Raw genomic sequence first — 17147 nt, 5'->3', positions numbered from 1 at the left:
TTTACTACAAATCAATGTGTCTTACACCATTGTAGTTCAGTCCCCCTCAAAGCGGAAAATGTATCATTGGAAGCAGAGTCCACTCTGAACGTTGATGCTTTGTTTCCTGAGATGGCCGCAGTGCATGTGGAAGTGTCTGAAGGACAAGAGAATTTAATCTTATAGCTACAGTACCACATGACCCCAAGGAGGAGGGAAGTTGCTCACTCACAGAGACTGCTTGCTGGAAATCATGAAAATAATAGTCTATCAGGTGTGCTGATTGTATGTGCTGAGATATCGTAATATCTGCTTGAGTCAGATTCTGCACCAAGAGTTATCGAAACGTCTTTTCCCCAAGGGGTCCTGTTGACAGATAATCCTTGTGGATGACTATGTTGCAGCCAGCGTTAGGAGAAGACAGTGTGGTCAGTGGAGACGACACGGTTACATGTGACCACAATTGGCTGTTTTTCAAATCCATCAGTGGGACCAAAGGATCCATCAAGTCTGCTCCGAGAAGCAGGTGTTCAGTGTTGAGGCTGGTAACATACACAGGGTGAACAAGCGATACATCAAGTCTGCTCCGAGAAGCAGGTGTTCAGTGTTGAGGCTGGTAACATACACAGGGTGAACAAGCGATACATCTTGGAAGTGTAGTTTCAGCATGAGTCCCATTGTGAGAGGCGAGGTCATCTGAGTGAAACCTCTGAGTCTAGTGTCGCATAACTCCATTTTTAACCAACGTTAAGCTGAGTTCACAGCCATTTTGAGATCATTGAACAATGTTTGAGGGATGAGCGATATTGTCGAGCATGAATCAAATAGCGCATCACGGGTTAAGCAATCCTCCAGGACTGTTTCCAGGTAGCGACTTTCAGAGTTACGTTTGGTGGTCATATTCCCCACAAAGTGGTGTGATTGTTCGTTACTGCGTGATATGACATTTGTGTTCATGGTGAAAACAGATCGACTTATTGGCGGTTGAGTGGAATTGGCTATTGCGATGTTGTTTACCTCATGGGTTATGACATTTTTTATCTGTGCTAATCACCAAAGTTGGTTTGTTTTTATTTGATCGGATGGGCACCCACTAGGGTTTTGAGTGAAAGTGGGGGTTATTTGGCTGTTTATGTCATCACTAAAGGTGTTAAGTTTGGCGGATCTGTTCTCTGCCAATTCCACGCCTAGTCATGGCGACTTATCTTTTTCCTCTTACTCTATTTTTTACCTCTTCTGTACTTACCTTAGAAGATCTTCTAGAGAATATTGGTTTATGTTTAGCGTCATCGAACGATTTGTTACCCTTGTGCCCTGGCACTTTGTGTGGGTTGAGTTCAGGAGCATAGCGATCAGGTTGATTGTACCAGTAGTCGTTTTGCTAGTGACGTTTTTGATAGTTACTTTGACCGCGGGGGTTGTTGGTGTCATGGTTTTGTGGTAGATACCGTTTTTGTGTGTCATCTCTCACCGCTCCTATTCCTGATGACGCACTATCTAACTGGAGTGAGTGCTCCTGTTCAATATTGAAAACCAAGATGTTAGGGCTCTTAGCGCTGCTCGTTTTTGATGCCTCAAAAGCTGTGCTCGCAAGCTCTCTGAGTTCTGAAATTGGCAAACCAAAGCTCCTTTATTTAACTAGGCAAGTCAGTTAATAACAAATTCCTATTTTCAATGACAGCCTAGGAACAGTGGGTTAACTGCCTTATTCAGTGGCAGAACAACAGATTTTTACCTTGTCAGCTCAGGGATTTGATCTTGCAACCTTTCGGTTTTTAGTCCAACTCTCTAACCACTAGGCTACCTGCCACCCCAGGTAGCCTAGATTTAGCAATGTTAATGATTAATCACACATGTATAGGCTATCTGGGAATTAAACTTTAATTAACCTGAAAGTGTCGCTGTATCTAGGTTAAGATTGACAAGTATAAAATGTTTCATAGGTTGGAACAAGTTAATTGGTACTTAGCCGAATGATTAACCTGGTAAAAACGTTTGTTTGGCAATGTTACTGCCTTGTTAAATCGAATGAGACAACGATATCCAATTAGTTGCGATATTAGTGTAACCAGTTGTTATGGATGTGAGAAGACGTTTTGCCCTCACATTGGATTATTTTTTTTTTAACAATTGTTGCAGATTCTTCACCACAAGGGGTCACTGACCCTGAAAACGGAAATCACACGGGATTCCAGCCAAGGCGGGACTTCGGTCGCCCCAAATCGTGGGATTTACGCTGTGAACAAATAAAATGGCTTCTCTCTGTTTGTTAGCTTACCTTCTAATACAAGCTAGCCGTCCTTGTGCAAGAATGTTAAGTTCAAGCACAAAAAGGTCCCCTTCAATTCGGGAATGGGGGTTTACTAATGACGTCTCACGTTCAACCCAATCGGTGTTTCTTGCTAGCAATGTTACCGGAACACATAAAGAAATACCTGTCGCGTCTACTCATGCTCCTTACGCACGAAAGACAGCGAGATAATACTTTCTTGGGACAATCTAATATATGCTTTCAAATTTCCTTAATCGGCCGGCCTTTTGTCCTAGCTCTGGAAATGAATAATTCACCCTACACACTCTGACCCCTGTCAGGTATACAACACTGGAGACAATCTCTCCCTTGGGCGCCATCATGTTGTGACTGGACTTGAACACTAATCTGAAGACTGTTATAGTTCCTGATGATTTAATTGTTACATGATTCATTTCATTGGGTAACAATTTAACATAGTTTGTTTATCAGATACATAACAGTCTTCAGAATAATGTTAAAGTCAAGGTCATTGCTGTCCCCAGTCCATCTGGCCATGCTGCTGCTCCAGTTTCAACTGTTCTGCCTTACTATTATTCGACCATGCTGGTCATTTATGAACATTTGAACATCTTGGCCATGTTCTGTTATAATCTCCACCCGGCACAGCCAGAAGAGGACTGGTCACCCCACATATGCTCTCTCTAATTCTCTCTTTCTTTCTCTCTCTCGGAGGACCTGAGCCCTAGGACCGTGCCCCAGGACTACCTGACATGATGACTCCTTGCTGTCCCCAGTCCACCTGACTGTGCTGCTGCTCCAGTTTCAACTGTTCTGCTTATTATTATTCGACCATGCTGGTCATTTATGAACATTTGAACATCTTGGTCATGTTCTGTTATAATCTCTACCCGGCACAGCCAGAAGAGGACTGGCCACCCCACATAGCCTGGTTCCTCTCTAGGTTTCTTCCTAGGTTTTGGCCTTTCTAGGGAGTTTTTCCTAGCCACCGTGCTTTTACACCTGCATTGCTTGCTGTTTGGGGTTTTAGGCTGGGTTTCTGTACAGCACTTTGAGATATCAGCTGATGTACGAAGGGCTATATAAATAAATTTGATTTGATTTTGATTTGATTTGAAGTCATGACATTCAAATGTCTCACTGGTGTTATCACTGGTGTTATCACTGGTGTTATCACTGGTGCTATCACTGGTGTTATCACTGGTGCTATCACTGGTGCTATCACTGGTGCTATCACTGGTACTATCACTGGTGTTACTGCTCCTCACTTTTGTTACTGCTGCTGCTGGTAAAACCAGTGATTGTCACTAACACCATTGAACTTTTTGTCTACGTAAGTTATTATCACAGTTCCTACAAATATGCTAGCAACACAAACAAGCATATAGTTTTATTACAGTATCTTGACCAAATGCTACTGTGTTAATTTTGTCACGTATGGCCCACTTAAGTTCATCAGAGAAGCAGAAGCTATACAATGCAGGGAAACTTCAAAAATACCCCTTTTGTATTTCAATTGAGTGTCAATAGGGGAATTGTAACATATTCCATTACATTTTCTGTTTTAAAATGTAATAAATGGTCGAAGGTGCTTTGAATAATCATGTGACAAGTCATTGGTTACATTATGTGCAGTGTAACATGTGTTTTGAATATATGGTATTTTTACCAACCTAATTATAAGATTATTCAAAAGTAAACATAATAAGGATAGAATTACTACATTTCGATGTAACTTTTTATTTCTCATAGAAGAAGAGCATTATTTCCACACTGAGGACCACAGCAGGTGAGTGCTGCGTGTTGGTGTGTGTTGGTGCTGATTGGTCCTTTAGCGGTACTTCTCGGCCAGAGCCAGGGCCACCAGGGCGAGGAACTTGTCCACCGCAACATGGATCTGAGGGGTGAATTCCTCAGCGAACAGCATGGACAAGACCACCATGATGCAGTGGGACAGAATCTGACGAGGGACAAACAGAGCAAAGAGTCCGTTTGATTTTACTTAGAAAAGTGCAATGACACCTTCTGCAAACGTTATAGGAAGGCTAATACATGGCCCATACGCCTATAGAGTATATGGTTACATTGGCTATAGTTCGTGAAAATTACCTTGAAGTTGACGGGGTCAACTCTAAGAACGAAGGCGTGCAGCTCGCTCAGGTTCAGAAGACCACCGGCCAGGTCATCGATCTTGCTCACCGCCTCGTAAACGCCACCCATGACCGTGATGCCGTGCTTCCTAACCGGAGCGCCGTTGGGGCTCAGGTCCTTCCAGTGGGCGAAGTAAGACTTGGTCTGGGGGTACACCACGATCAACCTGCATGGAGGAAGGATAGAAATGATTGCTTAGGGTAAGTGGTAATTGCTCTGTCGAACATATCAATACCATTTTGTTTCTGATAAAGGATGCATTGGATGATCAATTATGCAGTCAGTTTCAGGAACTTGTTTGTATTATTAAAAATGAATATAGGCCTGTTAGATCCTATTATATTAGAGTTGTTTAATACAATAATGTCTCATACAATTTCCATAAATCGAACGAGTTTAGTTAGGCTACAACGGGGTAGAGTCTAACTGATGATGAAGTATCTCCATCTTTACCGGGCGAGAGCCTCGGCGCCGATCTCGTCCGACCTGCTGGAGACTTTCGCAAAGAAGTCCTTGACGATTACTTTTTCCTTGGCTGACAGGCTCATTTTGGCAAGAGATTCTGCTGTACCACACAATATATTCAGAGGATGAATGAAGCTTTAGAAGGGTCTGGAGTTAGACGGATCCCGAAACCTATTTTATGGCCCAAGACACACATGTCACCAAACCCCACCTCTACTCGTTTTCTATTGGCTATGATGAGATAATTGAGTAAAATGACGGGGGGTGAGATGGGGCATCAGTTCTGTGAATTTAGGGTGTTGTCTTGCCTTATCGCTTTGGGCTATACATGGTAACGCAGAAAATCCCTATGCGTTTGACATAGGCGTTTGGAGTAACCAAGTTTATCGCTATGCGTTGCCGCCCTATCTATTAGGGCTAAATATAGCCTAGAAACACTTCTCTAAAAATGTAGCCTCCTTTTATAGAACAAGGACTTTGTTATCTGACTATGAAACACATATGATCTGTTATAATGCAATAATATATCTTACACAATAAAACGATCGTGAAGACTTACTGCTGCTTGCTATTTGACAATAACCTAAGTATGACAATTGATCTGTTCTTATGAAAATAGATCATCATTTGCACCAATTTCTACTTTCTAAAAATGGTGCAACAATTAAGAAGATAGAAAAGTGACCGTTTTATAATTGATTGAGTTGCTAACAGAGGAGTGGTGACTTGATATTAACAGATGGGGGAAAAAACAGAATGAAGACCAACATTCGCTAGGTTCTCAACGAATATAATGATTTCTAGAATGAAAGTGGCTGGTATCGTGATACTGAGGGAATGGTATGTGGTATGTATGTATGTGTCAGCTGCCTTCTACACCTGCCTATGTGATGATGAGGAATACTCTGCTTGGGAACAGTATAGCCACAGTGGAGAGACATATGTTTATACATTTTATTGGGATGCTTTCATGAAATAAATGTAAACCGCATTTTTCGCCTTTCACTCATAGAATTTCTCAGATCATCTCCGGGCCTACTGTATGTGTTTATAGATAACACTAGGTGTTGCCATTCTTATCTTCTAAAACCTCACATAGGTCACAGCTGGACAGGCCCGACCAGCTGCTGCAGGGGCATGCATTGTCATACTTGAGTAAAAGTAAAGATACCTTAATAGAAAATGACTTAAGTAAAAGTGGAAGTCACCCAGTAAAATACTACTTGAGTAAAAGTCTAAAAGTATTTGGTTTTAGATATACTTAAATATCAAAATTAAATAGAATTGCTCAAATGTACTTAAGTATCAAAAGTAAAAGTAAAGCATTTTAAATTCCTTATATTAGGCAAACCAGGCCGCATGATCATGTATGGATCTGGTGTAGGAATCTTGAAACTCATCCCCGTATATACAGTAGTGAATAAAAAACTTTTGCCAATATGCAAAACTTTAAGAAAAAAATGTATATGGGGTCGTTTCCTGCACCAAACAAACTAGCTTTTCCTAAATGTAGACTACAAGTGGAGGTCAATATCAAACAAAACGAAAAACAACCTGATCAAGGGATTAAACGTTTCTGGAATTATACTGTTTTTCATGACGGATAACAATATGACAACAGCTACAGTAAACTAAAGTAAATTGAAAGTAAATACTTTTGACAAATGAATGTGATGTGTGTTTATAGCCTTCTTTTACTTCTCAGTCAAGACATAGAGGTGTATCCCTTCGCAGTTTTGTTTTTGTATGTTTTATGCATAAATAGTCATGTTAATGTTTGCCACGTGTTTTACAGCCAGCAACATACAATTCAGCCTGGCCAACTCTGTAGGCTTGTAGGCGATATGCATCCACTAACTTGTTCATGTTGTCTAATGTATTATTGAATTCACATTTTTATAATGTGTAGATCTAACATCTATATATGAAATAACCATTGAAACCTTTAAATGTGTTATTATATTAGCTATCCTTAAAGTGCAATTTGTCTAGGCTTGTATGGATATAATTACGCACGCGTAAAATAAACACACATGATCAACAAACAGATGCTTATATGCTTATTTTATTAATTAATTGAAGAGTGAAACACATGAGCACACAGGCTGTCTCCTCGGCCAGCTATATGGAGACTGACTCTAGTGGTACTGCCTGCCCAGAGCAGACACCACCACTGACAAGAACTTCTGGAAGGATGCCTGATATTCGGGCGTGAATGCGTTGCCCATCTTCCCAGCGATGACGATGGTCAGACAGTCAGACAACAGCTGTGAAAGAGAACAAACCACAGCAGAAGTGATATGTTTAGAATGTATTTTTGGGTAGCTTGATCGAGTGGACTTCAATGTTATTTTGTCGCCTATCTTACCTTAAAGTTGTCGGGATCCACGTGCAGTTTCTCGGAGTGCAGAACGCTCAGCTCGGCGTATGTGTTCTTGATGTCGTCCATGTTCTTCAGAGCTCTGTCCAGACCGTGCAGCACCATGGTGCCGTGCTTAGCAATCAGAGGGTTGTTCATGATGGCCTCTGCGTTGTACAGGTTGCCGAAGCCCCCGAAATACCTCTGGGTCCAGGGGTACACGATCAGACACCTGAGGGGAGCGGAGAGAACAGTGTGAGGCTGAACAACAACAGAAAATGACGAAGAAGATGAAAATTAGTGGGACTAACAATCAAAGTTAAAGTAAACCAAAGTTTCTTGTCTTACCTTGACAGGGACTTTTGGCCAATATCGTCATAGTCTAGTTTGGAGAAGATGTTGGAGATGGCCGCGCGCTCTTCATCTGTCCACTCAACCATGTTGCTCGTGATGATTTAGCTTAGGTTCTAGTGAGAATGGAGAATAGGAATCATGAAAAAAAATCGGAAATATCTTTCGTTTTATGGTATTTTTGCACTCCGCCCCCAAAACGAAAAATGTCATATGATTGGTTGGAGATAACCCATCTTGCTTTAGATAATACATAGTTGAACATTGTCGAATAGGTCCTCCTTAAAGTGGATTTCCGTGAAACAGCAAAAAACATTTCAGGAAACCAAATATAGATTCTGAGGGTAACTCTCAGGTTATAGCCGATACATACAGTGCCTTCAGAAATTATGCACACCCTTTTGCTTTAATTTGCTTTTTTGTTGTTGCGTTACATCCTGAATTAAAATGGATTACATTGAGATGTTGTGTCACTGATCTCCCCACACTACCGCATAATGTCAAAGTGGAATCTTGTTTGTAGAACTTAAAAAAATAAAAGCTAAAATGTATTGAGTCAATAAGTATTCAACCCCTTTGTTATGGCAACAATAAATAAGTTCAGGATTAAAAATGTGCTTAAGAAGTGACATAATAAGTTGCTCGGACTCATTCCGTGTTTAATAATAGTGGTTAACATGATTTTTAAATGACTACCCCATATCTGTACCCCACACATACAATTATCTGTAGGGTCCCTCAATTGAGTAGTGAATTTTCACATATTCAATCACATAGACCAGGGAGGTTTTCCAATGTCTCTCAACGAAGGGCACCTACTGTATATGGGTACAAATTAAAAAAGCAGATCCTGAATATGCTTTGGAGCATGGTGAAGTTATTAATTACACTTTGAATGGTGTATCAATACACCCAGTCACTACAAAGATACAGGTGTCCTTCCTAACTCAGTTGCCAGAGAGGAAGGAAACTGCTCAGGGATTTCACCTTGAGGTCAAAGGTGATTTTGAGACAGTTACATAGTTTAATGGCTGTGGATAGGAAAAAACTGAGGATGGATCAACAACATTGTATTGACTCCAATATTAACCTAAATGACAGAGTGAAAAGAGGGAAACCGGTACAGAATAAAAATAGTCAAAAACATGCATCCTGTCTGCAACAAGACATTTCAGTAAAACTGCAAACTTGAAATTAAATTGTTGTCCTGCATACAAAGCATTATGTTTGGGGCAAATCCAACATGCATCACTCAGTAACTCTCTTCATATTTTCAGGGATGGTGGTGGCTGCATTACCTTATGGATATGCTTGTCTAGGGAGTTTTCTTGGATACAAATAAACTGAATACAGAGATTAATTCAACTTTCAACAGGACAATAACCTAAAACACAATACCAAATCTAGACTGTAATTGCTTACCAAGACGACGTTGAATGTTCATGAGTGGCCGACATACAGTTTTGACTTAAATCGGCTTGAAAATCTATGTCAAGAATTTGAAATGGCTGTCTAGTAATGATCAACAATCAACTTGAAAGATTTTGAATAATTAAAAAAATAATAATGTGCAGTTATTGTACACTCCAGGTATGCAAAGCTCTTAGAGACTTACCCCAATAGACTCACAGCTGTAATCTTCGCCAAATGCGCTTCTACAAAGTATTGACTCGGGTGTGAATGCTTATGTAAATTATATATTTCTGTTTTTCATTTTTATAAATGAGCTAAAAATTCTAAAAACAGGTTTTCACTTTGTCATTATTGGGTATTTTGTGTAATAAATTAGATAAAAAAAAAATAGATTTTGAATTTAGGCTGTAACACAACAAAATGTGGAATAAGTCAAGGGGTATGAATACTTTCTGAAGGTACAGTATGCAACACAATCGAAAGTATCCACATGGCTGACCTATTTAATAATATAGGCCTACGTTACTTTCGCCATCATTTTGTGGTTGTGAATCATTTTGATTGCATTTGAATGAGTTCGCACTGATAATCATTAATAAGTCAAGATCTCCCTTAGTTATGATTGCACAATAAGTATGTAGGCTATGGCATTGGCATGGCATTGTTTTCATTGTAACCCACCCTCCTGATAGTGTACTTCCATAGTTGAAATAACAAGGGCAACGTGATGCCATCGTTTGAGATTTCATTAGGCCTAATTAAAAGAGTTACAAATAAACGTTTAGTTACAATCCTCACATTGGGACCATGTTTCCCCATCCTCTGACTTGTTATTTGCAGCAAACATCTGTGTTATCTCCCACAGCAGGACACTCCCATTTTTGACTCCAAATGAAGGTCAAAAAGGAAAAACCTCGTCATTCGTGCCATGATTGACATTCGTGCGTGTAATTTTAATTACATTTATTAAATGTGACAATAGTCACAATTTTAACCAGTGATGAATACAACATTTGCCAAACGGAGACACAAATGATAGCAAGGTTATTTATTATTTAGATGTACATACGTGATAGGCCTCACATAAGCCCTATGCGCCTCATTTGCGCTGTAATATATTGGCATCCTTGCACGATTCACCGTTTCTTCTAAATTAAGATGACATTGAAAAAAACGTAACTTTTAACATTTTTAACTTCAAGTAAATAACATGGCCTGTACTAAATTATTCAGAATTCTAATTAATTTGGTTGGAGTCAGGTGATTCTCGTTTGATGTGTACTGTAATTTATCTCAACTGTAGTAAGTTGCAGCTGCCTACAAAAAAAAGCCATTCCACCAGAACGTTCTGTTCCATTGCAGTCCGTTGTAAAGTGCAAGGGTGCCAATATATTAAGCGAAACTGTATAGCTACAAGAACATCAAAATATTACTTTACGCAATGATAGTCCACGTGGAAATATCTCCTTTAATTTAGCACAATGCAATTTGGCTTTCTGCCAAGGACATTGAGTGTCCATGTGCCACAATCATGTCAATAATGATCATAATAATCATGTCAATAATAAAATGTATTTTTAACACACTTTATGCTTGTGATTTCAACAAATTATATACACTTGGGATCAGTGCCGATTTTAGCATGTAAAAAAAAATTGGGACGCATTCCAGCAAAGCCACGACACGACACAACACAACACTAAACAATACACTAATTGCACTATACCACTGCTACACCTGGCTAGCGGAGCCTTGTCTGGCAGCGAAACAGTTAATTCAGCCTCATTTACTGACTTGCTTAAACAAATGTAGTTTCTACTGACAATTGAGATGCACAAACTATTGCATAAGGTGACGACAAGCAGATGAGAGGCAATCCTTAATTTCGATTTAGACATTAATGAGCGACCTAGGACTGAAGTAGTCAATATAACTACTTGTTCAGCACTTTTAAAATGTACAATGACAGAATTCAGAACATAGGCCGTTCTTACAGTGTTCTCCCTGTACACCAAGTCAGAACCATATGATAAATAAAGGGGGCATATAAGCAGACAAGGAAAGCTCTTACAATATTCAATGATTATTTTTCTCAAAATCAGGTTATAGGCTACAGCACCACCAAGTCAGAACACTAGGCAAAATTAAGAGGTGAAAATAGACCAAATTATCAGGGTGAGGCAAATGGGCTACCAACAGTTTACTACAACATACAATTTGTATTACTTTCTTAGCTACAGTATACAGCACCAGGCAAAAGGTTGGACACACCTACTCATTCAAGGGTTTTTCTTTATTTGTACTATTTTCTACATTGTAGAATAATAATGAAGATGTCAAAACTATGAAATAACACATATGGAATCATGTAGTAACCAAAAATGTTTTAAACAAATCAAACCATATTTTATATTTGAGATTCTTCAAAGTAGCCACCCTTTGTCTAGATGACAGCTTTGCACACTCTTGGCATTCTCTCAACCAGCTTCACTTGGAAGGCTTTTCCAACAGTCTTGAAGGAGTTCCCACATATGCTGAGCACTTGTTTGCTGCTTTTCCTTCACTCTGCGGTCCAACTTGTCCCAAACCATCTCAATTGGGTTGAGGTCAGGTGATTGTGGAGGCAAGGTCATCAAATTTTGTCATCAAACTTTGTCATCAGTCTGACATTCTCTGGATTTATGGTGCTTTCAAGACAACTGGGAGGGAAAAAAGAAGATTCAATCACGATGACATCAGTGATCTTCAGGTCATAGCTCTAGAAAGAGGCCCGAGTTCCCGATTTACAATTCCGAGTTGGATGAAAGTTCAAACGTATTTTCCCAGTCATACCTCATTTTCCCCAAGTTCCCAGTTATTTTGAACTTACTAAAGTCAGATTTTGTAGTTCCAAGATAGGTTGTTTTGAGTGCAGCACAAATCATGCTTCATTGACAGCATGGCCAATGTTGAATGTTTATCATTTTAAACTAGGAAAAGAGACCCTTAATCTTAGACTTGGGACCACACAGCCACTGAATATCAGGCTAATGATTGCTTTGCAATGCTTGCAGTTAGCCACTGAATCCTTCCAAATCTCTCATTGGTGAACTTGCAATTTCCAACTTGTTGTGTAATGTTTATGTTGAATGGCCGATGAGTACCGCTATGTTTTATCTTTAATTTCTCTTCATTATTTCTCTTAATATGACAAGGATTAAAAATGATTTGTCAGTAGATTGTCGACTTGATTCATGATGATGACTGCTAGCTAAGATTTTGAAAGTATGATGTTGACATGATCAGTCCAATCAAAGCTACTATAGATAGAAGGTGATTTCACGTCATTTTATCTGTGGCCAATGACCTTGAGCCTTCTTGGATGTGCACTTCTAATGTAACTCTATGGCAGCACCCGAGGGGCTTGAATTGTCAAGCTCTACCCTTAGACTTGGTGGTGATGTAGTGTCCCCATGAGTGACAGAAAACTGAGCCAATCACAGCTCTGTATTTTCTGCTGGCTTGCCCCACCTGTCACATCTGCTCCTGCAACGCCCTCTACTGCTCATCCTGTGTCTCCTTGACCTGCCACCACTCCCCCAGTACTCTCTCCCTCTCTCTCAGTATGTGTGTGATTGTGTGGGTGGAGACAGGTGTGCTGGAGTCAGAGCAGATCCCCAACAGCTGCAACCTGTTCCATTATCAAGACCTCTACAAATACTGAGCCCTGCCACTTCCACGCTGCCAGATCATAATCTCTGCTCAGTCAGTCTATGTTGCTAGCCATTTGTTACTATTCAGATCCTGTTATCCTGTTGTGCCTTGCCTGACGCTGTTTTCCTCTCCACTACAGTTCTGCCCACTCTGACTCGGGTCCCTGGAGGTGAGAGTGGTTACTTCATCCCAGTCTCCTCGTCTCAGTCTGCTCTTGGGTTCCCCTGTTCCACTCCGCGTAACAGTACGATCTGGCCAAAGAGATGAACCCAGCAGACTCTGCTAGTCTCCACCAAACACTCGTCGGGCTAAAGGCACCCTACTCGAACAACATGACCAAGCCTTGAAGACCCTTCTGGAGTACATCAAGGAGTTTTAACAGAGCCTGTCTGACCTACAGGGCTGACCCATCGCCCAGAGCTCCAACCAGTTCTCCTACACTCGGGACCGTTTGTTCTGACTCCTGTCCCTCCGTCAAGGCCCCCATAGTGTTGCTGAGATGGCATGTGAGTTCCGCAGCCTCGCCTCTGAGAGCGGCTGGAACGAGGAGGCCCTTCAGGGAGTGTTCCGGAACACGCTTACTGAGTCCCTCAAGGACGAGTTCGTGTCCAGGGATGAGTCTGATGCACTCTCCGTGAGCGTCGGAGGGAGACGGTAGGTAGGGTTACATGTCCCATAACATCTGCTTCAGTGCCTTCTCTCGACTGCATCCCATTCCCAGACTCGTCAAGATCCTGAACCCATGCAGCTCGTCTGGGCCCGTCTCTCTCCAGAGGAGAGGCAAAGACAAATCGCCGCTAGGAGCTGCCTATACTGTGGCCAGGTTGGTCACTTTGTCTCCACTTGTTCCCTGCGACCAGCAAAAGAGGGGGCTCGGCAGTAGTGGGGGATATACTGTCGAGCCAAATCGCCTACCCATCTTCCCCAAGGCCCCTGCTTGAAGGCAACCTTGTGTGGCAGAGCCAGGGTTTTCCTCTGTCTGCTCTCATCGATTCGGGCGCCGACGAGAGCTTCCTGGACCGAGGTTTTGTTACCCAGTTGATTCTGGACACTGTCCCACTCGATTCACCCCTCGATGCCAACGCTCTCAATGGACAGCTCCTCGCCCGTGTCTGTGAGAGAACCGCCCCTGTCATCCTGTGTCTCTCTGGAAATTACCAGGAAAAGATTGGTTTCCACATAAAATTAAATGTTCTGTTGTGCGTTTATGCTTGCAGAAACGCACATGCCAAGGGCAAGAAAACCAATTATCCTGGTAGGCTGCAAACTGGGCAGAGTGAGTCTGACATCAAAAGATAATTTCCATGTCAATGACTGTGTGTCAGTAAAAATCAGTGCCCACCTCAAGCCATATCCCAAGGGGACCTGTAGTGGTTTTACTACAAATCAATGTGTCTTACACCATTGTAGTTCAGTCCCCCTCAAAGCGGAAAATGTATCATTCGAAGCAGAGTCCACTCTGAACGTTGATGCTTTGTTTCCTGAGATGGCCGCAGTGCTTGTGGAAGTGTCTGAAGGACAAGATCATTTAATTTTAGCTACAGTACCACATGACCCCAAGGAGGAGGGAAGTTGCTCACTCACAGAGACTGCTTACTGGAAATCATGAAAATAATAGTCTATCAGGTGTGCTGATTGTATGTGCTGAGATATCGTAATATCTGCTTGAGTCAGATTCTGCACCAAGAGTAATCGAAACGTCTTTTCCCCAAGGGGTCCTGTTGACAGATAATCCTTGTGGATGACTATGTTGCAGCCAGCGTTAGGAGAAGACAGTGTGGTCAGTGGAGACGACACGGTTACATGTGACCACAATTGGCTGTTTTTCAAATCCATCAGTGGGACCAAAGGATCCATCAAGTCTGCTCCGAGAAGCAGGTGTTCAGTGTTGAGGCTGGTAACATACACAGGGTGAACAAGCGATACATCAAGTCTGCTCCGAGAAGCAGGTGTTCAGTGTTGAGGCTGGTAACATACACAGGGTGAACAAGCGATACATCAAGTCTGCTCTGAGAAGCAGGTGTTCAGTGTTGAGGCTGGTAACATACACAGGGTGAACAAGCGATACATCTTGGAAGTGTAGTTTCAGCATGAGTCGCATTGTGAGAGGCGAGGTCATCTGAGTGAAACCTCTGAGTCTAGTGTCGCATAACTCCATTTTTAACCAACGTTAAGCTGAGTTCACAGCCATTTTGAGATCATTGAACAATGTTTGAGGGATGAGCGATATTGTCGAGCATGAATCAAATCGCATCACGGGTTAAGCAGTCCTCCAGGACTGTTTCCAGGTAGCGACTTTCAGAGTTACGTTTGGTGGTCATATTCCCCACAAAGTGGTGTGATTGTTCGTTACTGTGTGATATGACATTTGTGTTCATGGTGAAAACAGATCGACTTATTGGCGGTTGAGTGGAATTGGCTATTGCGATGTTGTTTACCTCATGGGTTATGACATTTTTTATCTGTGCAAATCACCAAAGTTGGTTTGTTTATTATTTGATCGGATGGGCACCCGCTAGGGTTTTGAGTGAAAGTGGGGGTTATTTGGCTGTTTATGTCATCACTAAAGGTGTTAAGTTTGGCGGATCTGTTCTCTGCCAATTCCACGCCTAGTCATGGCGACTTATCTTTTTCCTCTTATTCTATTTTTACCTCTTCTGTACTTACCTTAGAAGATCTTCTAGAGAGTATTGGTTTATGTTTTTAGCGTCATCGAACGATGTGTTACCCTTGTGCCCTGGCACTTTGTGTGGGTTGAGTTCAGGAGCATAGCGATCAGGTTGATTGTACCAGTAGTCGTTTTGCTAGTGACGTTTTTGATAGTTACTTTGACCGCGGGGGTTGTTGGTGTCGTGGTTTCGTGGTAGATACCGTTTTTGTGTGTCATCTCTCACCGCTCCTATTCCTGATGACGCACTATCTAACTGGAGTGAGTGCTCCTGTTCAATATTGAAAACCAAGATGTTAGGGCTCTTAGCGCTGCTCGTTTTTGATGCCTCAAAAGCTGTGCTCGCAAGCTCTCTGAGTTCTGAGATTGGCAAACCAACGTGGGCTGTAGGACCCAAAGTAGTTAATGAAGTTGGAATACATGTTCGACAGGAACATTTGTTTGAATGGTAATAGCTCTTCCATTCCTGTTTCAGTGAGTAGGCCAAAGGAAGCTAAACGAAGCCTATGAGAGTGTGCTTGAGGGTGTTCATTCTGTGCTTGTTTGACGGTGTTAGCCAGCGAGCTGTCGTGTTTGCGAATCGCAGAACCACTGAATAGCAACGATTAAAACATTCCCAAACCAGAAACCGTGGATTGATGGCAGCATTCGCGTGAAACTGAAAGCGTGAACCACTGCTTTTAATCAGGGCAAGGTGACTGGAAACATGACCGAATACAAACAGTGTAACTATTCCCTCCGCAAGGCAATCAAACAAGCTAAGCGTCAGTATAGAGACAAAGTAGAATCTCAATTCAACCGCTCAGACACAAGAGGTATGTGGCAGGGTCTACAGTCAATCACGGATTACAAAAGGAAAACCAGCCCCGTCACGGACCAGGATGTCTTGCTCCCAGGCAGACTAAATAACTTTTTTTGCCCGCTTTGAGGACAATACAGTGCCACTGACACGGCCCGCAACTAAAACATGCGGACTCTCCTTCACTGCAGCCGACACGAGGAAAACATTTAAACGTGTCAACCCTCGCAAGGCTGCAGGCCCAGATGGCATCCCCAGCCACGCCCTCAGAGCATGCGCAGACCAGCTGGCTGGTGTGTTTACGGACATATTCAATCAATCCCTATCCCAGTCTGTTGTTCCCACATGCTTCAAGAGGGCCACCATTGTCCCTGTTCCCAAGAAAGCTAAGGTAACTGAGCTAAACGACTACCGCCCCGTAGCACTCACTTCCGTCATCATGAAGTGCTTTGAGAGACTAGTCAAGGACCATATCACCTCCACCCTACCTGACACCCTAGACCCACTCCAATTTGCTTACCGCCCAAATAGGTCCACAGACGATGCAATCTCAACCACACTGCACACTGCCCTAACCCATCTGGACAAGAGGAATACCTATGTGAGAATGCTGTTCATCGACTACAGCTCGGCATTTAACACCATAGTGCCCTCCAAGCTCGTCATCAAGCTCGAGACCCTGGGTCTTGACCCCGCCCTGTGCAACTGGGTACTGGACTTCCTGACACAACAGTGGTAGGCTTGATTACCAACAACGATGAGACGGCCTACAGGGAGGAGGTGAGGGCCCTCGGTGTGTGGTGTCAGGAAAATAACCTCACACTCAACGTCAACAAAACTAAGGAGATGATTGTGGACTTCAGGAAACAGCAGAGGGAACACCCCCCTATCCACATCGATGGAACAGTAGTGGAGAGGGTAGTAAGTTTTAAGTTCCTCGGCGTACACATCACAGACAAACTGAATTGGTCCACCCACACAGACAGCATTGTGAAGA

The 17147-nt window shown here is 42.2% G+C and overlaps 2 protein-coding genes across 2 annotated transcripts; both read right to left on the bottom strand.

Annotated features, from left to right (window-relative positions):
- Positions 1 to 4052: 4052 nt before the first annotated feature.
- Positions 4053 to 5025, bottom strand: LOC115144593 (hemoglobin subunit alpha-2-like). Its single transcript, XM_029685638.2, has 3 exons — positions 4856 to 5025; positions 4361 to 4568; positions 4053 to 4211 (listed from the first exon to the last, which is right to left on the bottom strand). The coding sequence occupies exons 1-3, from the start codon at positions 4948 to 4950 to the stop codon at positions 4083 to 4085; spliced, it is 432 nt and encodes a 143-aa protein (XP_029541498.1). The 5' UTR covers positions 4951 to 5025; the 3' UTR covers positions 4053 to 4082.
- Positions 5026 to 6930: 1905 nt separating this feature from the next.
- On the bottom strand, positions 6931 to 7689 carry LOC115144592 (hemoglobin subunit beta-2-like). The gene is made up of 3 exons (XM_029685637.2): positions 7575 to 7689; positions 7236 to 7458; positions 6931 to 7134 (listed from the first exon to the last, which is right to left on the bottom strand). Exons 1-3 carry the CDS (start codon positions 7664 to 7666, stop codon positions 7006 to 7008), a joined length of 444 nt encoding a protein of 147 aa, XP_029541497.1. The 5' UTR covers positions 7667 to 7689; the 3' UTR covers positions 6931 to 7005.
- Between the last annotated feature and the right edge of the window lie 9458 nt (positions 7690 to 17147).

This window comes from Oncorhynchus nerka, linkage group LG16, assembly GCF_034236695.1.
Source record: "Oncorhynchus nerka isolate Pitt River linkage group LG16, Oner_Uvic_2.0, whole genome shotgun sequence".
Taxonomy (NCBI): Eukaryota; Metazoa; Chordata; class Actinopteri; order Salmoniformes; family Salmonidae; genus Oncorhynchus; species Oncorhynchus nerka.
The sequence above is the reverse complement of the archived record's forward strand: the minus strand, read 5'-3'. Positions and strand labels throughout refer to the sequence as shown.